Source organism: Rhinoraja longicauda, chromosome 1 (genome assembly GCF_053455715.1).
Source record: "Rhinoraja longicauda isolate Sanriku21f chromosome 1, sRhiLon1.1, whole genome shotgun sequence".
Taxonomy (NCBI): Eukaryota; Metazoa; Chordata; class Chondrichthyes; order Rajiformes; family Arhynchobatidae; genus Rhinoraja; species Rhinoraja longicauda.
The window spans coordinates 104,647,819-104,671,756 of record NC_135953.1 but is presented as its reverse complement, the minus strand read 5'-3'; the positions used below and the strand labels follow the sequence as shown (position 1 = coordinate 104,671,756).

The following is a 23,938-nucleotide window of genomic DNA, read 5'->3' as shown; positions in this document are numbered from 1 at the left end:
GGGCTTGAATGGCAACAGTGGAAGTACCTCCATACCAACCGTCTGGGGAAATTTAGGGCAGAAGTTCTAATCTGAAGTTGTGAATTTGATGCTGAGGATGGAAGGTTGTACAGAGCAGGCTAGGATGTTGAGATGGTGTGTGCATTGAGATTCAATCCAACCAACGAGGTTGAAGTCTGTGTAAGTGCAATATTGAATAGGACAGTAGCAATGCTCACAACAGCATTCACTGATCCCTGTGTGAGCGCATTATTGATTTGATAATTTACGAACTTTTGTCCTTGTCCAAGACTCAGAAGAAATCTTGCAATCTCCATGAAGTATCTTTAGAGTGTGACCTGGTGCAGGTTGTGCTTCCCTCTGTGATTCTTGAGATGTTAATCGTACCTCAGCAATGGAACACTATGAACCACCTCTTGCACTATCAAGGACTTGTTTTCTTGTTGTGTTTTGCACTATTGTCGTTTTCTCTTCACACTCTTGTATAATTTGTTTTGTGTGTTGTCTGAATCTATGTTCCCGGAATGTTGCTGCTACAAGCAAGATTTTTATTGTACCTGTACCTCACCATACTTGTGCATGTGACAATAAACTTGACTTGACTTATGTGTAGGAAGGAACTGTAGATGCTGGTTTACACCGAAGTTCGACACAAAAAGCTGGAGTAACTCAGCGGGTCAGGCAGCATCTCTGGAGAAAAGGAATGGGTGACGTTTCTGAAGAAGGGTCTCAACTCGAAATGTTATCTATTTCTTTTCTACAGAGATGCACCTGACCCACTGAGTTACTCCAGCTTTTTGAGTCTTGACTTGACTCTGCTTTGGTTGACCTACACAGGGCATCTTCAGTCCCACGCTTGTTTAGTAAGCGATAGTTCCCTTTTACATGAAAGAGAATAGATGCTAAAGTGGCTGAAGTAAGTCTTCTCTGTGTCTTTGTCACTAATTTCATTTTTCCATCCATTGTAATCAGATTGATTCAGACTGTTTGGCATCTCTGTGATACTTTTTCATTGTTCTTCCAGACCTGCATTCTCTTCTTCACAAACTTTAAATTCTTATTCCCTTAGAAATGCTCCTTGCCTCCTTGTTAATGTAACCTCTTCCAGCCCTTCAAACTCCTCCTGTAAACCATTCATCTGCCTCTAGTCTTATCTGTACTGTCTCATACAGCAATCAATGACCCCTCCCCAGCCCCCTGCTTCCCAACAATCCACCCCCTCTGGTCATGATGTTGAAACAAGGAGCTACAGATGTTAGTTCACACTTAAGGACACAAAGTGCTGGAGTAATTCAGAAGGTATCACAAAATGTTGGAGTAACTCAGCAGGTCAGGCAGCATTTCTGGAGAGAAGGAATGGGTGACGTACTCTGGTCGAGACCCTTCTTCAGACTGATGTCAGGGGGGCGGGACAAAGAAAGAATATAGGTGGAGACAGGAAGATAGAGGGAGATCTGGGAAGGGAAGGGGAAGAGAGGGACAGAGGAACTATCTAAAGTTAGAGAAGTCAATGTTCATACCGTTAGGCTGTAAGCTGTCCAAGTGAAATATGAGGTGCTGTTCCTCCAATTTGCGGTGGGCCTCACTATGATGCTGCAGGAGGCCCATGACAGAAGGGTCAGACTGGGAGTGGGAGTTGAAGTGCTGAGCCACCGGGAGATCACGTTGGTTAAGGCGGACTGTGGACGAAACGATCGCCGAGCCTGCGTTTGGTCTCGCCGATGTAGAGAAGTTGACATCTGGAACAGCGGATACAATAGATGAGTTTGGAGGAGGTGCAGGTGAACCTCTGCCTCACCTGGAAAGACTGTTTGGGTCCTTGGATGGAGTTGAGAGGGGAGGTAATTCAGTAGGTCAGGCAGCATCTCTGGCGAACATGGATCAGGGGGGGGGGCGGGGGGGGAGTTGTGCACGTTTGGAATCAGGAGAGCAGGACAAACTGGCAACTAATAGCTGAACATAGGCGAGGCAGGGGTGTTTGATAGGCAGGTGGTTGGAACAAAGGCCTGAGATTAAAGCAGAAGGTAAGAGACAGAGTGATTGAAGAGTTGCAAATTGTCAAGCCTGTGGGGCACAGGGGAGGGGGGGGGGTAGATTGGGGGGGGGGGTAGAGTTGGGGGGGGGGGAGTGTGGGGGGGAGTGGGGGGGGTGGGGGGGAGGAAGGGAGGGGGGGGGGGTGGGGGGGAGGAAGGGAGGGGGGGGGGGGTGGGGGGGAGGAAGGGAGGGGGGGGGGGGCTTGTTATAGGTTACCTAAAATTGGGAGAACGCATGAGACGTGACGGGGGTGGGCTGCCAAAATCGAAGGGGGACCTGGCGGGGGCACCACCAGGCAGGCAGAAGGTAGGGTTGTTCGGTGAACTTTTTGTAACCTTGTCGGCGCCAGGAACATGGTGACTCGTGTACTGTTTAGGTGAGGTCGGTAATATATAATTTTACTGGGTTGTATGCAAAAGAAACCATTTCACTGTACTGAGGTACATGTGACAATAAAGTATCTTTGAATTGGAGAATTCAATGTTCAATTCTCTTTTACAATACAATACAATACAATATATCTTTATTGTCATTGTACAGGGGTACAACGAGATTGGGAATGCGCCTCCCATACGATGCAATAATTTAATTAATTTAAACAACAACAACCCAACAAAACAAATTGTAGCAGTTTTAAGACAGAATAAAGTGCAAGTAGATCTGTGCTGGATCATTGTGCGATGTGACCATCCGGCTCAGCAGGACCAGTTCATAGCAGCTATGGCCCTGGGGATGAAGCTGTTCCTGAGTCTGGAGGTGCGGGCGTAGAAGGCCTTTAATCTACTGCCCGATGGAAGGAGTTCCTTTTGATGAATATATGGAATTGCCTTCTCAAACTTTGCAATCTATCCCTCCTCACCTTGTCTGTTCTCATACAAGACCTCTTTATCATCATGCCTCAACACCCTGACCCATCACATCCACATTATCCCATCTAAAGTGCCTGTGTGGGCTGTCTTAGGTCACTTGTTCATGTGGATTGTATTCTGCCATTGACCAAAATTAATTCAAGGTCTTTAAGTGTTAGGCTGGTCCATAACTGAGGAAGAGGATGCCCCTTTAAAATGCTTTGATATTCATCAAGTAATCATTGGAAACCTCTTCCAGTTCCTTTCCCAAGTGTACAGGTTTATTGTGTGCATAGGATGGGTTGATTGAAGCAACCTTTCTGAATGTGCAGAAACACGGAACTGCAGTTGCTGGTTTACACAGTCTGAAGAAGGGTCCAGACCCAACATGTCACCTATCAATGTTCTCCAGGGATGCTGCTTGACCCACTGAGTTACTCCAGTACTGTGTGCCCTTTCCAAAGTGTGCACTCCAGTAATTGTGAATAAAGCTCCCTAGGCTTAGTTGTGCTTTGGGCCTCCAATCTGAATCCTGCCCCAGACTGAATGTGAGTGTATTAGAGTACTGTTGTTTGGTAAAATCTTTTTGAAGTAATTCGAGTTTCAGTGTACCGTAGTTTGTACACGTGACAATAAACTGACCTTTGAACTTTGAATACAAGTTTTGTGTGTGTACAACTTGTAAAAAATAACTTTCTGAAATGCCAAACAAATGTGACTTTGTGTCCTTATTAAATTTGTTGCTGCCTCGATACATGTTGATTCTTGAGACGACTCATGTGATAGCTATTTGTTGGCAGTGGTTAAAATCTAGCTTGGCAAGATTATTTTTCTCCATAAACTAGCAAGTCGTGTTAATAATTATATGCTGAATTTGTTATTTTGGGATTGTGGTTTTTAATCTAATCATCTTCGATCAAAGCAAAATTAAAAGAATTAAAAGCACTGTTGATCTGCATTATCTTGTATTTTCTGGACAAATCAACCACTGTTTTTAATTACTGTGGATAAAATTCACAAATGTATTGAATGTCAGGCCGCAACGAGATTTTGAGTGCATTGAGTAATATAACCTTTATTTTAATTGTTATTTAGTCAAAATGTGTGAATGCATGGTCCCTTTTAATATGTGAAGCTGATTAAAAGGTTATGTTGACAGGATGAGAAAAGTTATTTTGGCCAGAATACCATTCACATGGACCAACGCGTTCCGTCCAACATCCTATCTCTAGGACCTAAAAACAAAATAAAATGCCAGTACCATGGAGGCAAAAGAACTGCAGATGCTGGGTTACCAAAAAAGACACAAATGCTGGAGTAACTCAGCGGGTCAGGCAGCATCCCTGGAGAACAAAGATAGGTGACGTTTTGTGTTGGGATTCTTCTTCAGACTGATTGTGGGGGTGTGTGGGGGGGGGGGGGGGAAGAAAGCTGAGAGCGATGAGAGGCAGAAGCAACACTGGCAGATGGGCCAGTTGAGCTAGATGGGCACAGGTGGCGGAGTTTTTTGATAGGCAGATGATTGGATCAAGGCCAGAAATTAAAACAAGGTGTGAGATAAAAGGATTGAAGAGATGCAAATTGTGAAGCCAGTTGATGGAATGTAGGATGAGGGTAGAAATAGGCCAAGTCTTGGTTGGGGCAAAAGGGGAGGTGGAATTGTGGGGGAGAAAGGGGGGTTAGTTTGTGCAAGAGACTCTGGCAATGGAGGAGGCCCAGGACAAAAAGGTCAGAATGAGAATGGGAAGGGGAGTTAATAAGGTTGGTAACCGGGAGATCCTGTAGGTCTTGGCAGACTGTGCAAGTGTTTAGTGAAATGGTCGACGAGTCTACTCTTGGTCTTGTCGATTACAAAAAAATATTGGTTTGAGCATGTTAACTTATCTATAAGGAGAGTTTGGACAAACTTGGATTGTTTTCACTGGAACTTCGAAGGTTGAGGGGAGACCTGATAGAAGTATATAAAATTATGAGAGATGTAAAAATAGTCAGAACCTTTATCCCGAGATGGAAATGTCAATGACTAGATTTGAGGTTGGAAGGGCAAAGTTTAAAGGAGATATGTGGGGCAAGGTTTTCTATACAGTGAGTGTAGGGGGGGGGGGGGGATGCCTGGAATGCGCTGCCAGGGGTGGTGGTGGAGGCAGATACCACAGGGGCATTTAAGAAGCTTTTAAAAAGGCACATGGATATGCAGGGAACAGTGGGATATGGATCACATGCAGGCCGTGGAGCTTACTTTAGTTGGCATTACGTTCGCCGCAGATATAGTTCCTGTGCTGTACGGTTTTGTGATCTATGCAAATTGTGCAGATGGAAAGACATTCAGGGCTGGTGGCGCAGATTGAATGTCGATTGGATGAGCTGATCCCTTCACAGCTAACAATAAGGCTAAGCTTTATGAATGATACAATGTGGCATAACAAAATATGCAAATATCTAACGTTTCCTTCTGCTGAGGATTTCTTACATGTCCAGCAGGGGTTTATTGTAGCAACAGGAGTGATGTAGAACATCATAGCTGGTAGGAATGTAATAGTCTGCTGTGCCTAAATCTCCGAACTATGGATGGGTCTTTGTGTGATACATGTGCTTGCTGATTATTTTGATGGGGACTATTTAAATGTAATTTGAATATTTATAAATTATGGTTAAAGGCAATTTTATTTTCTGGCTGTACCTTTTCAAGAGAAGAACATTATAGTAGCTAGACGAGTTAAACATGAGCCTTTTTAAAACAGATATTAACAAAGCTGACAGATATTAACAAAGCTGCTTTAGCATGTGTATTTGATGATAAGCTTCCATCGTTGCTTTCATGTACCTGTGTGGTGTAGGAGTGTGCCTCTGCACTATGGCTGCATCGCTACCTCTTGTAATTGGAAGCTTATGGTTTTAAGTTACACTTCAGGTAGCCTCTCTGAACATGGGAGTAGATCCATTACCCATCACCAATATGCAATATAACCTGCAAATATCTAATTATTACCCATCAGGGCAGCACTTTGGTGCAACGGTCGAGTTGCTGCCTCACAGCACCAGAGACCCGGGTTTGATCCTAACTACGGGTGCTGTCTGCACGGAGTTTGTACGTTCCCTCTGCGTCCGCATGGGTTTCCCCCGGGTGCTCCAGTTTTTCCCCACGCGCCAACGACGTAAAGGATTGTAGGTTAATTGGCTTCGGTAAGAATTGTAAATTGTCCCTAGTGTGTCGGCTACTGCTATTGTGTGGGTTGAATGCTGGTTGGCACGGTTTCGGTGGGCCGAAGGGTCTTTCTGCGTTGTATCTCTAAACTGAACTAAACAATAGATATCATCCAGTGAGGTTCTTGTGTCTGACAAAAATGTGGTGGATGCTCTCACCCTGGTCATTCTCTCTTCTCCTCTCTCCAGTTGCACAGAAGAAACAAAAGCTTGAAAGCACGTACCACCGGTTGGTCCCTCTCGATCTTCCATCCTAACATTATTACAGACCTTGCTCTTTTTTCCTGCACTTTCTCTGTAACTATAACACTATTATGCTGCAACACTATATTCTGCATTCTGATATTTGTTCTCTTTGTGCTACCTGGTTGCTGTACTTGTGTATGGTTTGATTGTACTCGTTCGTGTATGGTATGATTTGACTGGATAGCATGCAAAGAGGATTTTTCACTGTATGTTAGTACATGTACAATAATAAACCAATACCAATACTAATACACCGAACCCCATCATGTGTAGCCAGTAAGAGGTTGTAGGTCAGACCAAGGACCAGTCCACGTAAGGACCAGTCTGTCGACAACTTGGCATAAGCTGATTGATTTGATGGGAGTTGGGCTATATGTCAGTTTACGCCATAAGATATCTCATAAAAGATTAAAAGACACAGAAATTTGTACGAAAGGGCAGCAGTTTCTTTTCCCAATCCGAGCAGGATGTTTCTGCCAGAAATCGTGGAAGTGGCGGATGGTGTTGGGCATACGTTCTGTGGTTTGTTCCAACGTCACTTAAAGTGGGGCAGCCTTAAAGGGCCAACTTCTGCTCCTAATTCTTATCTTGTAATAGGTGATGTTACTTACAGCAATAGGATTATCGCGGTTCAATTACCGAATAACACTCACCTCACCTTAAAAACATCATTCACACTCAGGGTAGACAGTCAGAACCTTTCTCCCGGGGTGAAAATGTTAAAGACTGGAGGGCATAGCTTTAAGGCGAGAGGGTTTAGAGGAGATGTGTGGGGCATGTTTTGTTTTTACATAAGGTGTGTTAGGTGCTGGAACATGCTGCCAGGAGTGGTGGTGGAAGCAGATACGATAGTGGTGTGTAAGAATTGCTTAGATAAGCACATGGATTTGGAAGGAATGGAGGGATATGAATCACGTGGGGTGACACGTTGGCGCAGCAGTAGAGTTGCAACCTCACAGCGCCAGAGACCCGAGTTCAGTCCTGACTCCAGGTGCTGACTGTACAGAGTTTGTACGTTTTCCACCTGACTGCATGGGTTTTCGTCTGGTGCTCCGGTTTCCTCCCACACTCCAAAGATGTACAGATTTGTAGGTTAATTGACTTCGGTAAAAATTGTAAATTGTTCCCAGTGTGTACGATAGTGTTAGTGTATGGTGATTGCTGGTCGGCATGGGCTCAGTGGGCTGAAGGGCCTCTTTCTGAACTGTAATGTGCAGGCAAATTAGATTAATTTATCTTGGCATTATGTTCGGCACAGACATTTTGAACTGAAGAGTCTGTTCCTGTGCTGTACATTTCAAAGTTCTATGTTCTTTACTACTTATGGAAAAAAATATGTGATTGGAATAATAACCCAGAACACAATCTGCTGGATGCAAAACAAGTAAATGGAATGGGTTGATGCATTGCATAGAAGAGAAGGCACAAGAGAAGGTAGAGTAACTGAAAGAAATCGTCATTAGGCGAGAAGTAGTATTGGGTAGACTAATGGGACTGAAGGATGATAAACCCCTGGGCCTGATGGTCTGCATCCCAGGGTCCTCAGGGAGGTGGCTCTAGAAATAGTGGACATTTTCCAATGTTCAATAGATTCAGGATCAGTTCCTGTGGATTGGAGGATAGCTAATGTTATCCCACTTTTCAAGAAAGGAGCGAGAGAGAAAACGGGGAATTACGGACCAGTGAGCCTGACTTCGGTGGTAGGAAAGATGCTGGAGTCAATTATTAAAGAGGTAATAACGGTGCATTTGGATAGCAGTAAAAGGATAAGTTCAAGTCAGCTTGGATTTATGAAAGGGAAATCATGCTTGACTAATCTTCTGGAATTTTTTGAGGATGTGACAATTAAAATGGATGAAGGGGAGCCAGTGGATGTAGTGTATCCACTTTCAGAAAGTCTTTGATAAGGTCCCGCACGGCAGATTGACTAAAATTAGAGCACATGGTACGGGGGTAGGGTGCTGACATCGATAGAAAATTGGTTAGCAGACAGGAAGCAAAGAGTAGGAGTAAACGGGTCCTTTTCAGAATGGAAGGCAGTGGCGAGTGGAGTGCCGCAAGGCTCAGTGTTGGGGCCGCAACTATTTACCATATATATTAATGATTTGGAAGAGGGAATTAAAAGCAACACTAGCAAGTTTGCGGATGACACAAAGCTGGGTGGCAGCGTGAACTGTGAAGAGGATGTTAGGAGGTTGCAGAGTGACCTGGACAGGTTGAGTGAGTGGGCAGATGCGTGGCAGATGCAGTATAATATAGATAAATGTGAGGTTATCCACTTTGGCGGCAAAAACAAGGAGGCAGATTATTATCTCAATGGTGTTAGGTTAGGTAAGGGAGAGGAGCAGCGAGACCTGGGTGTCCTTGTACACCAGTCACTGAAAGTTGGTGTGCAGGTACAGCAGGCAGTGAAGAAAGCTAATGGCATGTTGGCCTTCATAACATGAGGATTTCAGTATAGGAGTAAAAAGGTTCTTCTGCAGTTGTATAGGGCCCTGGTAAGACCACATCTGGAGTATTGTGTACAGTTTTGGTCTCCTAATTTGAGGAAGGATATCCTTGTAATTGAGGCAGTGCAGCGTAGGTTCACGAGATTGATCCCTGGGATGGCGGGACTGTCATATGAGGAAAGATTGAAAAGACTAGGCTTGTATTCACTGGAGTTTAGAAGGATGAGAGGGGATCTTATAGAAACATATAAAATTATAAAAGGACTAGACAAGCTAGATGCAGGAAAAATGTTCCCAATGTTGGGCGAGTCCAGAACCAGGGGCCACAGTCTTAGAATAAAGGGGAGGCCATTTAAAACTGAGGTGAAAAGAAACTTTTTCACACAGACAGTTGTGAATTTGTGGAATTCGCTGCCACAGAGGGCAGTGGAAGCCAAATCACTGGATGAATTTAAGCGAGAGTTAGATAGAGCTCTAGGGGCTAGTGGAACCAAGGGATATGGGGAGAAGGCAGGCACGTGTTATTAATTGTGGACGATCAGCCATGATCACAATGAATGGCGGTGCTGGCTCGAAGGGCCAAATGGCCTCCTCCTGCATCTATTTTCTATGTTTCTATGTTTCTATTAATTATCATCAATATTTCTTCATGTTGAATGTTCATATAATTCCATGACAGTCCAATTTGAAAGGTTTGGACACTGGGAATTGTTGCTGTCGGGTTTGGTCTGTGTTGCACTGTATTCCCCTCGCCCAACAAAGTGGTGCTTGAGTTCACAGTGTTGTGCCAGCCAGAAGCTCTGTGTAACCGGAGTGCTTTTATCTGCAGGTGATGGTAGAATTGGGACAATTCGAAACAAAGGAAATAAAAGGTGAGGAACTGCACAGCGGCCGAGTGGAAGATTGGAGTCAGTTGAAAGAAACAAATGATTTACGGAACAGTGTGAAGAAATATTCCGACGTTGGAATTGACTGCCCCATTATTCTCTGGTGGTCGCCACTGACTGGAGAATTAGGGCGACTAGGCCAGTGTGGAGCAGATACTTGTTTCTTCACTGTTAACAGGACCTATCGCGATCATCACAAGACACGAGCCTTCCTGTTTTATGGTAAGTTTTCTTCAAAATTCATGGTCTGCTGTTGTCAACTGATGAGTATTAAGTATACCAACGCATAGACTGTTGGAGATGGTAGGATCAGACTAGGATCAGACCACAAAATTGGCTGTAATTGTTAGCTGTCTGCTTATGTAGAAGCTAATGGGTGAGGAACCAGATAACATGTAACCACTTTGTCAACACCTATTTTCTCTTCAAAGTCAAATTTCAGCATCCTTATGATATAGGAAGTGGGAGCAGGTCATTTGCTCCCTTGAGCCTGGTCGTCATACAAGATCATGGGTGATCTACCTCTAATGCCATTTTCCTGTTCCACGCAAAATTCTTTGATCCCTTTGATCGCAGAAACATTCCTTGAAACCCAATATCCAATTCACTAATTCCAGGTAACCATACTTTTCAGTTTTTGCCGCAAATGGCGTGTTCTGATGTAAAGTCAAGCATCTTTAACATGAACTCTTTTTTTCCTATACAGGTACTACCTGATCTGCTGAGTATTTCCAGAATTCTCTTTGATTTCGTATTTCCACCACTTGCTATGTTCCAGCATGTTTTTTCCCCCTCTTTCTCTATACTGTCTTCATCCATCTCTCTCTCTCTATTTATTCCAACAGATGGGACAATGCCGTAGCGGTAGAGTTGCTGCTTTACAGCGCAAGAGACCCGGGTGCGATCCTGACTATGGGTGCTGTCTGCATGGAATTTGTATGTTCACACTGTGACTGTGCAGGTTTTCTCCAGATGCTCCGGTTTCCTCCCACATTCTAAAAACATATAAGTTTGTAGGTTAATTGGCTTTGGTAAAGATTGTAAATTGTCCCTAGTGTGTAGGATAGTGCTAGTGTATCACTGGTGATCACTGGTAGGGGATCACTGGTCGGTGCGGATCCGTCGGCCGAACGATCTGTTTCCATGCTGAACCTCTAAAGCTAAAGTCTAAAACAGACAGATCAGCTATAATTTACAAACATTAATTTTCCTTTCTTAGATTTGTCTGGACAATCTTGGTCTCCACACAGTCACAGATGTTCCTTTCGTTTTCTCCACCCTCCTCGTCTCTCGAATGCAAAACCCTGTGCCGGCACTGTCTAAGCTGCTGCCTCGCAACTTCAGAGACCCAGCTTCGATCCTGACCTCAGGTGCTGTCTGTGTGGAGTTTACACGATCTCTCCATGACCCCGTGGGTTTCCTCGGGCTGCTCCTGTTTCCTCCCACTTTCTAAAGACGTGCGGCTTTGCAGGGTGTAATATTATCCCTAAAGTGTTCAAAGTGGATGAGGAAGTGGAGTAACATAGAATTAATGTGAATGGGTAATTGATAGTTGCCGTTGACTTAGTGGGGCAAAAGACCTGTTTCCATGCTCTATCTCTGAACTAAACTAAACTAAAAATCCCGTTTTCTCAATTTTTCAGTTGTGATGAAGGGAAGGTACATCAACCCCTAAATGTTAACCTGATTAACCCCAGTGTTTTCTGTTTTTATTTCTGATTTCTAGAATGCTACAGTTTTGTTTTTAGTTTTCAGGATATAAGAAATAGCTGAAAAGAGAGGGAGAGCAAGGGTGAACACCTTTGTTCAGTCCACCTAGGCCTTCGTGATCACCCAGTGGCTAACCATTTTAACTCCCCATCCCATTCCCATACTGACCTTTCTGTCCTGGGCCTTCTCCACTGTCAGAGTGAGGCCAAATGCAAATTGGAGGAACAGCATCTCATATTTCGCCTGGGTTCAGCATACAACCCAGCGGTATGAATATTGATTTCTCTAACTTCAAGTAACCGTTGCTTTCCCTCTCTCTCCATCCCTTCCCCATCCTAGTTTCCCAACTAGTTTCACTGTCCTCCTGATTAATTTTATTGTTTGTGTGCTTCGTTGTCACCTTCTCCACAGCCAATAATGGACCATTCTACATTTCCTTGATCAGCATCTGCTTTGATCTGTCGTTTTCACACCTTACCTTTCCATATCTCGTTTCCCTCTTCCCTGACTCTCAGTCTGAGGAAGAGTCTTCAAATGTCCCCCGCTCCTTCCCTCCAGAGATGCTGCCTGTCCTGCTGAGTTACTCCAGTATTTTGTACTCCACCTCTATGTGTCAGTATGTTCTGTAGATACATAATTCCAAATGTATCACCAAAACAAGTACTTCATCCTTTTGTTAAGCAGCTCAGAATTTGTTTGGAATGACGAAATCTATTATTGTACAGCTGTGGGTATAACAGTTTCCTGCACCCGTTATATTATACATCATCTTAAAGTAAACAATGCTTGCTGTAAAGATTTAAAGCTTGAAGAAATGTTCTATTCATCATAACTTCCTTCATTCACGCCAAAATGTAGCTGGATAAATGGTACAAAAAGAGCTTTGTCCTCGTTATTTGTTGAGTTATGCATGACTGTGCACAAAAGCGCCCAAAAATGAGGCTCTAGCTACCTCTCTGAGATGTTGCATCAAGTCTGGGCTTGTCTTCACTGCAATGATAAATCCTTTGGTATAGTCCCTTTTCTGAAACGTACTCAGGTGACATGAAAGAAGAACAGTTTCAGGCTGGTTGATTTTTGGCTTTATTGGTTGTTGGTCACCCTTCATCAGAGAGAGGGAGATGTTGACTGTGCCAACTGTAATCAAGACAAGTATTTGCACTTTGTCAGTCTTAATTAAGACTGCATTAAACTGTTAAATTTCCCAGTAGCATCTGATTAAATATTCCATTGTTCGTAGTTGCCTTTATTATGCATTTTCAATCTACGAATTGAACTGCCAAGTTTTACCAAATTTTAATTCCTTTCCTTAAAATGGAATGATATTCAAACTAATGATTAATTATGGGGAAACAAAGCTGAATTCCCGATGGATGCTGCAGCTTGAGTGAAACCAAGCTTCTCTTGGCCTGTTGTCATGTACCCACTGGGAATGTGACATTCAAGCAAAAAGTATTTTGCAAACGGAGCCAACTGTTTATGCTGAAGGACAATAACTACAGAGAGCTCTTCAATGTAGCACCGATTTATCGCAGATAACACGGCTACATCTTTGCACTTCACACTTTGGCTGTCTTTCTATTTCAATAAATGGCAAGCTCTTTTTTTTCTTAAGTGAATGGTGTCTCCCAAGAATTGCCCTTGACAAATAAGTAATCAAAAGGCAAGCAATATGTATCGTGCATTTGCCTATTGGACATGGGAAACAAAATAAATGGTGGTAACTGTCTTAACTACAAATCAAATTGGAATCTATCTTGAAAAGGAGTCTTGAAGTTAGATTTTGTTGAAATTTAAGTAGCTAATGAGAGCATAGATTGGGTAGACAGAATATTTTTCTCCCCAGGTTAGAAAATTCAAATACTAGAACATAGCTTTAAGAAGAGAGGGGCAAAGTTTAACAAAGATGTGCAAGGAAAGTTTTTTACCCAGAGGTGGTGAGTGCCTGGATCGTGCCGCCGGTTAAAGCACGATAGTGGCATTTCAGAGACTTTTGGATAGGCATATAGATTATGCATGGAATGGAGGGATATGGATTATGTGCAGGCAGATAAGTGATGGTCTTGGCATCATGTTCGTTGCAGATATAGTGGGCTGAATGGTCTATTCTTGTGCTGTACCATTCTATGTTACATGTTCTAATGAAATTCTGCAACATTGGATAAAACATTATATGGTCCACACTTTCAAATGGACCAGGCAACTTTTGCAGTACAATTAAAATCAATAAAGTTCACTTCGGTGTCCTGACCAGTGTTCCTTCCTCCACCAGTATTGCAGAAATGATTAGAGTTATCTTGTTACTATGTGAAGTAGGGACTTGCTGTTTGCAAGTTTGTGTGTCCTGCTAAACAAATGTGGTTAGGCCTGTGTCGTAGATTGAAAAGTACTTTGAGACATCCTCAAGTCATTTCCTCTGTTATTAGATTCAAGGAGTCTACAAAGTTAAAAAAAATGGCAGCTAGGTACTTTTTCCCCACTGAGTTCATTTGTAGAATTGAATTCTCCTGAATTAGATCCCTGGTCAAAAACACTGAGATTGATTAGTGTTACCACAAGTTGCCAGTGGAAGGAGAGCTAAGAATTCACTGGAATTTAGAAACATATAAAATTATTAAGGGATTGGACACGCTAGATGCAGGAAACATGTTCCCGATGTTGGGGGAGTCTCGAACCAGGGCCTATAATTTAAGAATAAGGGGTAGGCCATTTAGAACCGAGATGAGGAAAAACTTTTTCACACAGAGAGTTGTGTGGAGGACAGAAAGCAGTGGAGGCCGATTCGCTGGATGTTTTAAAAAGAGAGTTAGATAAAGCTCTTAGGGCTGGCGGAATCAAGGGGTATGGGGAGAAGGCAGGAACGGGGTACTGATTGTGGATGATCAGCCATGATCACATTGAATGGCGGTGCTGGCTCGAAGGGCCAAATGGCCTACTCCTGCACCTATTGTCTATGTATCTATGTATAATTCTATGGGTTGCTGTGCAGACCAACCATAATACAATTGAATGGCAAAGTGGCCTTGAAGATCCTATTGACTTGCGGCTATTTTGAATTGTGGTGTTTATAGGTTGTTGTGGTGTCTGTAGGTTGTTGTGGTGTCTGTAGGTTGTTGTGGTGTCTGTAGGTTGTTGTGGTGTCTGTAGGTTGTTGTGGTGTCTGTAGGTTGTTGTGGTGTTTGTAGGTTGTTGTGGTGTCTGCAGATTCTATACAGTTACAATTGTAAAGGCAAATGAGAGCAGAGTTTAGTTTAGTTTAGAGATACAACATGGAAATAGGTTCCGCCAAGTCAGTGTCGACCAACGATTATCTGTACACTACACCTGTGCACTAGTTCTATCCTACACACTAGGGATAATTTACAGAAGCTAATGAACCTGCAAATCCGCACGTCTTTGGAATGTAGGAGGAAACCAGAGCACCCGGAGAAAACCCACTCTGTCACAGGGAAAAGGTACAAACCCCGTACAGACTACACCCATAGTCAGGATCGAACCCGGGTCTCTGGCTCTATAAGGCAGCAACTCTACCCCTGTACCACCGGGCCACCACTATCACTAGAGCTATCACAAGAACATCCTGTGTTGGTCCCTGGCTGGCAGCAAATGGCAGTATCCATTACAGCAATGTATCAGAAGTCATATTGTATGTACACCCGGCTCCTAAAAGACATTATGCCTCATTTGGAGCATTGCGTGCAGTTTTGGTCATCCTATTACAAGAAGAAAGTGAAGACTTTGAAAGAGTGCAGAGGAAGTTTGTCAGAATGATTACTGGATTAGGGGGTATTAACTAGGAAAGGTTGGACAGACGGATTGTTTTCTCTAGAATGCTGGAGGCGCGGGAAGACCCGATAGAAGTATATAAAATGATGAGAGGCAGAAATAGGGTAGACATTCAGAATCTTTCTCCCAGGATGGAAAACATTTAATAATAGAGGGCATAGCTATAAGGTGGGAGGGACAAAGTTTAAAGGAGAAGCACAGGGAAAGTTATTTTTTAACGGAGGGTAGTGAGTGCCTGGAATGAGCTGCCAGATACATTAGTGGCATTTAAAAGATATAGGTGTATGGATCTGCAGGGAATGCAGGAAAATGGGTTATGTGCGGGTAAATAAATGATGGTCTTGGCATTCTATTCGATGCAGTCGTGGGCTAAAGGGCCTGTTCTTGTGCTGCGCTGTGCTGTGTTGCGTTCTGTATTGCTCTAATGGAATGATAAATGGCAACATCTGCATTTAAATAGTAACAAGGTGTGGCAAAATATCAGTAAAGGTTGATGCCATGAAGAGTTATTGGGTGAGATGAAAGACAGGTGTAATGGACCACCTCAAAAACGTGCAAAGTGGAGAGGACTTTTTTCATGAGCTCAGATCCTCGGCGGCTGAAGGTGCCGCTATTAACAGCGAAGAAATTAAGATAAAGGGATGATCACGAGACCAGAATTGAGAAACAGATATACCATGAGCAGATGATTTTGGAAGGGTAAGACAAAGCAGTACTTTAAAGTCAATGAAAAGAATTCCGAAATCGAGACTTTGGGCAACATGTTTGGAAGGCACAAGAATGATGGCTAAATGGAACCTGATGTAAATTAAAGCACTGGCCTCTCTTAAGTTTACAGTAAAAGAATGAGGCAAACAATCAGTGATGCACTGGAATGGTAGTCTAGAGAAACCGACGACATCCATGCGGATTTCTACAGCAGACAAGCAGAGTTAGCAGTGGGGCCAGATCACAAAAGAGGGGTGGAAATATCTAACTGGTAGCGAAGACGTGTGGTTTGAATCTCATCTTGGGGGTCAAGGGTACAAGCAGTCTGACCTGGTTTCAGATACATTGCATGGGGAAGGATGAATTTGGTGATGGGGAACACAGTATATGCCTGGGACCAAAGGCAGTGTACTCAATCTTCATAACATTTAGTTGGAGAAAACGCCGCATCATCCAATATTGGATGTTGGATTTACAGTTCAACCATTTAGAGATTGTGAAGAGATTACCCCCTCCACCGTCAGTTAATTTTCCACCCACTTACAAAACATTAACAGTAATCTATCAAGATTTTATCTTGCAGAAATGTGTCTCAAAAAAAACATTTTACAAAAACGTTTCCTGCAACCAACCATAGGTAGACAATGACATGTATTGTCGTCAGTCTTGAAACAAAGATCTGGTGATTTCTGGAGCAGAATTACCCCTTTATTCTGGCATCAGTAATAGTGATATCATCACACTTGATGAGCAGCCAGTCAGTTTGTTGGATCCTTATAGACAACAAACCAGGAAGTGAGCCTCTCTTACCTTTGACAAAGGTAGATTGACAAAATTTTACCCAAGAACAAAATAATCATGATTAAGATCAATGTTGAAATATCAGACTCTGGTAAAATAAAATTTAAAAAAATGAGACGTGGAAATATTTTGAGAGAATTAAACCATAACCAGTATTCTGAGAGATAAAATACGTATGAATTTGAATAGACGGGTGATTAGGGATAGTCAGCATGGTTTTGTTCACGGGAGATCTTGTCTTACGAATTTGATTGAGTTTTTTGAAGTAACCAAAAAGGATGATGAGGGCAACGTCGTAGACGTTGTCTATATGGACTTCTGCAAAAACTCTACCGGCGGCACGGTGGCGCAGCGGTAGAATTGCTGTCTTATAGCGAATGCAGCGCCGGAGACTCGGGTTCGATCCTGACTACGGGCGCCGTCTGTGCGGAGTTTGTACTTTCTCCCCGTGACCTGCGTGGGTTTTCTCCGAGATCTTCAGTTTCCTCCCACACTCCAAAGACGTACAGGTATGTAGGTTAATTGGCTGGGCAAATGTAAAAAAACAAATTGTCCCTAAGATAGTGTTAGTGTGTGGGGATCGCTGGGCGGCGCTGACCCGGTGGGCCGAAGGGCCTGTTTCTGCACTGTATCACTAAATCTAAAATCTAAAAGCACTTGATAAAGTTCTGCATGGTAGACTGCTCTGGAGGTTAGATCGCATGGGATCCTGGGAGAGCTCACAGACTAGATAGAGAATTGGCTTCATGGAAGGAAGCAGAGGCTGAAGGTGGTAGGATATTTTTTTGGACTGGAGGTCTGTGATTAATGGTGTGCTTCAGGGATCGGTGCTGGGCCATTGCTGTTTGTGGTTTATATCAACGATTTGGATGAGAATGTAGAAGGATTGATTAGTAAGATGCAGATATAATTAAGTGGGTTGTATCGTAGATAGCGAAGATGGTTTAAAAAAATTATGCAGGTTCTTGATCAGTTGGGCAAGTTGGCTAAGAAATGCTGAAGGGTCTCGACCCGAAACGTCAACCATTCCTTCTCTCCAGAGATGCTGCCTGTCCCGTTGAGTTACTCCAGTATTTTGTGTCTACCTAAGAAATGGTTAATGTAGTTTAATACAGATAAGTGCGAGGTGTTGCATTTTGGGAGGTCAAACTAGGGCAGGACCTTCACAGTGAATGGCAGTACCCTGGGGAGTGTTGTAAAGCAGAGGGATCTAGGAGTATAGGTACATAGTTCCTTGAAAGTGGCAACACAGGTAGACGGGGGTGGTCAAAAAGGTTTTTGGTACATTGGCCTTCATCAGTCTGGATATGAAGAGTAGAAGTTGGGATGTTATGTTACAGTTATACAAGTTGGTGGCATTTGGAGTTTTGTGTTATACTTAAGCTGGAAAGAGTGCAGAGAAGATTTACGAGGATGTTGCCAGGACTTGAAGGGTTGAGCTCTAGGGAGAGGTTCGGCATGCTCGGACTTTATTCCTTGGAGCGCAGGAGGCCGAGGGGTGATCTTATAGAGGTGATATGTTAATGAGAGGAATAGATATCAACCTGTTATTTGCCCCCCATCCCTCATCCAACTTTCTCCATCTCCCCCCCCCCAACACCCTGCCCAACAATCAGTCCGAAGAAGAGCCCTCACCCGAAACATCACTTATCCATGTTCCAGCGCTTTGTGTCTTTTTTTTTGTAAACTAGCACCTGCAGTTCCTTATTTCTGGTCATATTTACAGTTGTCAGAATGAAATGGTAGACACAATTCTGTTAGAGTCAGAACATATTTAACTGTCCCCTGGTATCCTTCAGAGAATGCATTGGATGAACCTCGTTTTCTTGTAGTTTGGTAGTTGGAAAGCCAGGATAGTGGTGGAGGGGATGGTGGGGTTGTTGCAGTTATGCACATCAAAGAATTTCCAATTGAAGGGACTAGTTGAGTATCTGGTCTCTGTCTGACGAGTCTCACCAACCCCCTCTGGTCTCTATCTGACGAGGCTCACCTTCCCCCCTCTGGTCTCTGTCTGACGAGTCTCACCAAGCCCCTCTGGTCTCTGTCTGACGAGGCTCACCAACCCCCTCTGGTCTCTGTCTGACGAGGCTCACCAACCCCCTCTGGTCTCTATCTGACGAGGCTCACCTTCCCCCCTCTGGTCTCTGTCTGACGAGTCTCACCATCCCCCCTCTGGTCTCTGTCTGACGAGTCTCACCATCGCCCTCTAGTCTCTGTCTGACGAGGCTCACCAACCCCCTCTGGTCTCTATCTGTAACACGTGAATTCTCAACTTCCATACCCTATCAATCAACCAGCAGCCAATCTTCTACCTTTCTTTCTGAACTAATCTTTTGGCCTTGAGATTTTCTCTTGATAGTTTGACTATTAATAAGGCGATTAAAATATAATAATTTGTCTCTTTAAGGGACATCTACATTGGTGGGCCCCAACTTCAGTGAATTGTAGACACAAGAAACTGCAGATTCTGGCAAATTGCAAAGTGCTTGGAGTAACTGTCGTCAGGAGTTGCTGCCTGACCTGCTGAGATACTCCAGCGCTTAGTGTTTATACAACTTCAGTGAATAGCTCGTTTGTGTGGTTTGAACTCTTTTATTGGATGTGGCTGTGGAGGGAGGGGCTCTTATTGTATCGAGAGACATTTTGAGGTGGGATTATGGGAGAGGATTTTGCCAAGACTCTTTAAGTGATACTTCGGGACATTTGTTCAGTGTGGATTCTGTGCCAAAGCACAGTACATTCCAGTATGGCAGAGTTCTGGATCTTGTTACACCAAGGATCAGATATAAAAGTCAAAGGATATTCTGCAGGAATTGATTAGTTTCCTGGCTCACGGAAGCTTTTCCACTATCTCCAGGGCATGAGTCAGAAGTGTAGTTGTCGTCGCCGATCAACTGGACTCTGACAACTTACAGACACACTTTATTTGCTTGTGCACCAGGAGAGCAGCACAGTCCCAGTGTGTTTTCCAGACACACTTTATTTGCTTGTGCACAAGGAGAGCAGCACAGTCCCAGTAACCGTACTGCTCTAAAGTTCTGCCCGGAAATGTCAATTGTTATACAGATTTTGATCAAAAGAAATCTTGTGAACTCTCTGTGCACTAACACTATCCTACACACTCGGGGCAATTTACAATTTATGGAAGCCAATTAACCTACAAATCTGCACATCTTTGGAGTGTGTGAGGAAACCCACGCGGTCACGGGGAGAAGGTACAAACTCTGTACAGACAGCACCCGTAGGCAGGTTTGAACCCGGGTCTCTGGCGCTGTAAGGCAGCAACTCTACCGCAGCGCTACCGTGCCACCATTGGTATGGATCTTCCCACCGAGGCAATTTTTCTGTCGGTAGGATTTCATGAATTCCCAATATCCGGGCCGGTATGTATGACACTCCTTAGTTGACACTACCTTCTGAGCTTCAGTTACCTGTTGCTGGAAACTTTTTAAGAGTCCGTGCTAATGCTGCACGATACTGCAACATGCTATCATTCATGGCATGGATGCCAATCTGTGAGAGAGAGGGTAGGAATGACTGGTTAGTGCATGGGATGTCCCAATACTACCTTGTGTGGAGAGAAGCCTATTACGCGGTTCAGAGCGCTGCGCATTGTCATGAGGGCCAGTGGAAACACCTCTGGTTACTTTAGTCCTGTCTCCTCGTGCAATCTGCATTCAATTGAGGTTGATACGGACAAGTGAAGTGATGTTTGTACTGCAAGACTTTCATTAATTCTAGTACCACCTTGCCTGTAAAATGTGGGCTGTTGTTGCTTGATATCTTCTCAGGGATTCCAAACCTAGAATTCTTCCCTTAGCAGGCTCAGGAAGTTCGACAGGTCCCCAACAACCCTCTCCAACTCCTACAGATGCACTGACAGAAAGCATTTTATGGGGATGTATCACAGCATGGTTTGGGAGCAGCTCCATCCAAGACAGCAAGAAATTGCAATGAATTATGGACGCTGCCCAGACCATCACACAAACCAACCACCTCCCATTTACTTAATTTATACTTCACTCTGCCTTGGCTAGGCCACCAGCATAATCAAGGACACTACCTCTTCTTCCCTCACCAATCAGGCAAGAGGTATAGAAGTGTGAAAACGCTCATGTCTAGACTCAGGGACAGTTTGTTCCCAGCTGTTATCAGGCAACTAATCCATCTTATCAACAACTAGAGAGCAGTCCTGAGCTCCCATCTACCTCATTGGAGACCGTTGGGGTGTCCTCATAGGCTCAGCCCCTCAATGTCCAGCAGCGGATGGAGCCCAAACTGTGGTCCTCCCCCACAATGCCTTCAGTGCATCCCTCAGCACGTACTCCTGCAGTCTGGAATGGGCTGGACAGCAACGTTCCCTGACAGGCATCTTGCTGTGCTGGATGAACAACAAGACTTCAGGAAAACCAAAGAGCATCTTTCACTGAATCGATAGTCTTCCAGCAGCATTTGATAACGAGAAACGTTCCCTTTGTGTGGAGAGCCAACAGTGGGGACCAGTGGGAGCAGAACAAATTTTGCAATTAATTTCCGCTAATTGAACTCCATTTTCTTGTCAAGGATTCTTTGCAATTGTGCTAAAATGAGTGGTCTGATTTACAGCTCATCCTCCTTTCTGCCTGACTTGAATGAAAGGCAATCTGTAATTAATCATGTGGAGTATAGTTTCATTAATTATTTGGGCTGTATTGCTCAGTAAAAGGTGGAATTTGCATTTTCTGTTGAAGCCTGTCACAGTCTCAGGAACCCCTAGAACACTTTACAGGTAATAGATACTTTGGGTATAGTCACAACCATAGTGCAGGCAAAGCGGCAGCCATTTTTGCACTCAGCAAGAACCCACAAGCAACATGAGCAGCTTACCGATTGAAGTGTTAGTAAATACTGGCCAATACCGAGGAGAAAATTGGTCTTTGAATATCGGCAGGAAATATCCTGCGTTCAGCTGAGTGGACATACAGGTCAGGCTTTTATGAAGATTTGTTTGGCCATTTTTAACGTTAGATTAATCCTTCAATTTTTACTTCCCTCGTGCTTTTGCTTTCCCTTTACACGAATCGACTTGACCATAACTCTGAGCTGCTGATTAGGAGGTAAAACTGCAATGACTGAACAATTCCTTTGCCCTGTAGAGGGAGCTTCATATCCACTTAAGCAAGCTGATTGTAATGCAATTAATTCCACTCAGTGGCAGAGTAGTGCGGTTTCACTTTCTGCCTTTTAGACAGGTGGGCTGAGGAGGGAATCTTCTTGACTCTAACGTGTGCCTGTCTCGTTGGCTATAGATATGTTTCACAATGCCAAGTTTAATGAGCCATGCTCAATGAAAAATTGCATTTCATCTACCTAACAGTATGAGATGGGAAAGAAAAATTCTTCCCTTGCCAAAACTATTTTTAATCTTGTTTGTCGAATCCCCTGAATAAAGCTACAGAGGATTGGTTTATAATGTTAAGGCACGGACCATTCCCTAATCAGTAGCCCCTTCCTTCATCCTGGTATCTGTCCAAGGTTGAACCAGTGTTACTGCAAATTGACCCCTGTGCAGCTGAATAAGTTACAGGGAAATAAATAGGTATTGGGATATTTCACTGGGAGCTAGTATAGACTCAATGGGCTGAGTGTCACAAGAATGAAATCATAGAGTCATACAGCATAGCAACAGGCCCTTTGGCCCCACTCATCCGTGTTGACCAATTTGCCTACCTGAGCTAGAACCACTTGCCCACGTCTTTCAAATATAATTGTAAATATACACATAAACAACAATTTGGGTTCCCTATGAATTTATTCCCTGTCATGTCCTGCCTGTGATGAAATCCATCTTCCTGGAGGGAAGAGTAGAATTTGAACAGCAAATGCAGGAGGAGTAGGTTTGGCACGTTGATAATTCTGAAGCAGGTTCACTCAAGTGCAATTAAATTTCTTTGTCCTCAAGGAAAGGTACAGGGAATATGTTTTGGAAGGATGAGAGGGGATCTCATTGAGACTTACTGAACAGTGAAAGGCCTGGACAGAGTGGATATGGAGAGGATGTGGAGGCCAAGTTATTGTGTATTGTTAAAGGGTAAATTGACAGGTTCTTGATTAGTAAGGGTGTCAAAGGGTATGGAGAGAAGACAGGAGCGGGGTTGAGAAAGAAAGGTAGATCAGCCATGGTTGAATGGTGCAATAAACTCGATGGGCTGTACAGCCTAATACTGCTCCTATGACTTATGAACATGACTACCTCCCCCAATTGGGAAGAGAAGGTTGTCCTATTAAAAGAGGTTAGATAGTTTGGGTCTCATTCTTTGGAGTTGAGAAGAATAAGAGGAGACCTTATTCAAATATATAAGATTCTCAGGGGCTTTACAAGGTAGAGGTTGAGATGTTTCCACAAGGCGGAGAGTCATAAATAAAGGAACATCACTACAAGGTATGGGGCCACATATTTAAAAATGTGTAGAAACTTATCCCACCATTCTTTTTCCTACACATTGTTTTGGTAATGCATCAGAAGGCACTGCAGATACTGGTTTATACCGTAGATAGACAGAAAATGCAGGAGTAACTCAGTAGGTCAGGCAGCATCTCTGGAATAAAAGAATAAGTGACGTTTCGGGTCGGAATCCTTCATCAGACTAGTCTTATCAGACATCCCAGAGGATCTGGGTGTCCTAGTGCATCTGTTACTGAAAGGAAACATGCAGGTACAGCAGGCAGTGGAAGAAAGCCAATGGAATGTTGGCCTTCAAAACAAGAGGAGTTGAGTATAGGAGCAAAGAGGTCCTTCTGCAGTTGTACAGGGCCCTAGTGAGACCGCACCTGGAGTACTGTGTGCAGTTTTGGTGTCCAAATTTGAGGAAGGATATTCTTGCTATTGAGGTTCACTAGGTTAATTCCCGGAATGGCGGGACTGTCCTATGTTGAAAGACTGGAGCGACTAGGCTTGTATACACTGGAATTTAGAAGGATGAGAAAGGATCTTATTGAAACATATAAGATTATTAAGGGATTGGACACGTTAGAGGCAGGAAACATGTTCCCAATGTTGAGGGAGTCCGGAACCAGGGGCCACAGTTTTAGAATAAGGGGTAGGCCATTTAGAACGGAGATGAGGAAAAACTTTTCCAGTCAGAGAGTTGCAAATCTGTGGAATTCTCTGCCCCAAAAAGCAGCGGAGGCCAATTCTCTGGATGCTTTCAAGAGAGAGCTAGATAGAGCTTTTAAAGATAGCGGAGTCAGGGGGTATGGGGAGAAGGCAGGAACGGGGTACTGA

General features: G+C 43.7%; 1 protein-coding gene across 1 annotated transcript in view; it reads left to right on the top strand.

The window, feature by feature from the left end:
• pofut3 (protein O-fucosyltransferase 3) overlaps positions 1–23,938 on the top strand; it is a 50,186-nt gene that overhangs the window by 4,861 nt on the left and 21,387 nt on the right. The window contains exon 2 of the mRNA XM_078403834.1: positions 9,612–9,891. Coding sequence (XP_078259960.1) covers positions 9,612–9,891 — 280 coding nt within the window. The remainder of the gene's footprint in view (positions 1–9,611; positions 9,892–23,938) is intronic.